The sequence below is a fragment of the Polistes canadensis genome, unplaced genomic scaffold (genome assembly GCF_001313835.1).
Source record: "Polistes canadensis isolate GaletaPanama2010 unplaced genomic scaffold, ASM131383v1 scaffold_249, whole genome shotgun sequence".
NCBI lineage: Eukaryota > Metazoa > Arthropoda > Insecta > Hymenoptera > Vespidae > Polistes > Polistes canadensis.
Window position 1 is genome coordinate 32,873 of NW_014569796.1, and position 2,143 is coordinate 35,015.

Here is a 2,143-nt window from a genome sequence, read left to right on the forward strand (position 1 = left end):
ATATATATATATATATATATATATATATATATATGTATGTATATATATATATGATTTTTGTTAAAATATGTAATTGATTTAAACAAAACAAGATACGATTAAAATATTGGAATGTAATTGTCGATTTTAGCGCGATGCTTTTGTGCAACGCATTCAGCTATCCAAACAATGTTACGACATTCTTGCTCTTTTAGTTTTAAATAACTGTAGAATACTCCAAAATGGAATTGTTGAAGGAATGCATGAACATTTAAACGAACCTATAATATACAATATTAATAGAGAAGATTAATGAAACTAAATAATAACAAAAGCATTAGATTTGTGTTTTAGACCAATTACCAATTAACTTACTTCGTGTTCAAAGAATTTATCTTCCAAAGTTTTGTCGCCAGGATTATTACCTGCTCCTTCAAATAAGGCGCTATACTCCTGTACAATTAATATAAAATATTAATATTACGTTATGCATATTAGAAATATTGAATAACATAAATATGCAACTATGTCGTAACAATATAATGCAAAAAATTCTTTTAACTTACTGCATAATACTCAGCCACAGCTTTAACTTGTTCATAATCATCAGCTCTTGCTAATGCAGCCAATCCATCTGGATTCAAACGTCCACAGCGTGGATATAATTTAGCACGATCATCTTTACCCAATTCAGTTCCAAATGAATTAATGGTTATAATGATAGCTCTTCTATCAGCTTCAAACTATAATTATGATTAATATTTTATATTATTAATATTACTTTATATATTATGTAATAATGATTTTACAAATAATAATATAAATTTCTTACAGCAAGTATTTCACACATAGTATCGGCAGTCGTACCACCAATATCTTTGCAGAATTTATAAAAAGCTTCTAGATAAGCTTTGTAAAGCGTGTTTCGAATAATTTCAATATTCATTTCATCTAAATCTTGTTCGGATATACAATCCACGAAGAATGGTGCTGTAAATGATAAAATTGTTGTAAAGTTGTCCTATTATAAAAATTGTAATATTATTAATTAGAATTATTACCCAACGGTGTGTCTACTAGAACAGCATTGTATAATTCAGCTGGCGTAGCAGCCACATGGATAGCTTCCATTTGTTCAAAACTACCAAGTGGGTGACACTTTGGAATTAATTCAGAGATAGGCCTTTGATGTAAAGTACCAGTAATTAACAATATAATATTGTCGATCATATAACTGTAGGTGATAAAATCAAGAAACTGTGCCAGTGGTTCAACAGAATGATTACGCATGTGTTGAAACTCTACGACTAATTTTTCTCTTAACTTATCATCTATGACACTAACAGAAAGTGGTGACGGTTCGTTTGCTAGAAAGCTTCCATAATCTGTACCAGCCAGATGTAACTTTAAATCTGTAAATATTCAAAGAAAAATAATAATATTAAATATTTTATCATTTGATATTAATGAAGTATAGGAAAATTAACGACTGATAAGTATAACAAAAGTTAATTTATTTTTCTATTTTAATTGTACAGTTAGTTCTCCTTAATTAATTATCACAAAAATATAATTGCTTTACCTTCGAGAGTCTCGCATTGAACTAAATTGAGATAATCGCTTTGTTGAAGTATTCCACATTTGAAACCACGGCAAAGCCCTTCCAAATATCCACCATCTATATTAAACATACAACCCTTCATGTTGACAATTTATTTGGAATTTTTTTTTCAATAAAAAATTATGTCTGTCACTTTAAGTCTAGGATTTGTCAAGATTAAAACTTGAACGCCCAAACTCGCCCTTCTTGCTTGCCGATCATATGACTGGATGTCAGGGGAGCCAAACTTAAATATGAAAGTAAAAGTTTTGCTTGTTGTGTCGTCATTGCCGATAGATGTGCTGACACCTAGTATATTGCCATCTACCAACGAAGTTTCAGATAAGATAGAAATTACAATTTAAAATCATATAAGTCTTTATATGAATTATAGTTATTTTTATGTATAATACTATACTTTTCTTTTTAATCCGTATGAGAAATATATATATATACATATTTTTATTTATATACTATATATTATATTAGAAAAAGAATGTAATAGGGTCATCAAAGGATTATTATACATATAAGTTAATAATAATTACTATAAAAAATATATGT

General features: G+C 28.1%; 1 protein-coding gene across 1 annotated transcript; it reads right to left on the minus strand.

Moving 5' to 3' along the window:
* Positions 1–60: 60 nt before the first annotated feature.
* LOC106790611 (V-type proton ATPase subunit d) lies at positions 61–1,864 on the minus strand. Its single transcript, XM_014755651.1, has 6 exons — positions 1,562–1,864; positions 1,041–1,391; positions 812–969; positions 546–722; positions 355–432; positions 61–260 (listed from the first exon to the last, which is right to left on the minus strand). Exons 1-6 carry the CDS (start codon positions 1,680–1,682, stop codon positions 99–101), a joined length of 1,047 nt encoding a protein of 348 aa, XP_014611137.1. The 5' UTR covers positions 1,683–1,864; the 3' UTR covers positions 61–98.
* Between the last annotated feature and the right edge of the window lie 279 nt (positions 1,865–2,143).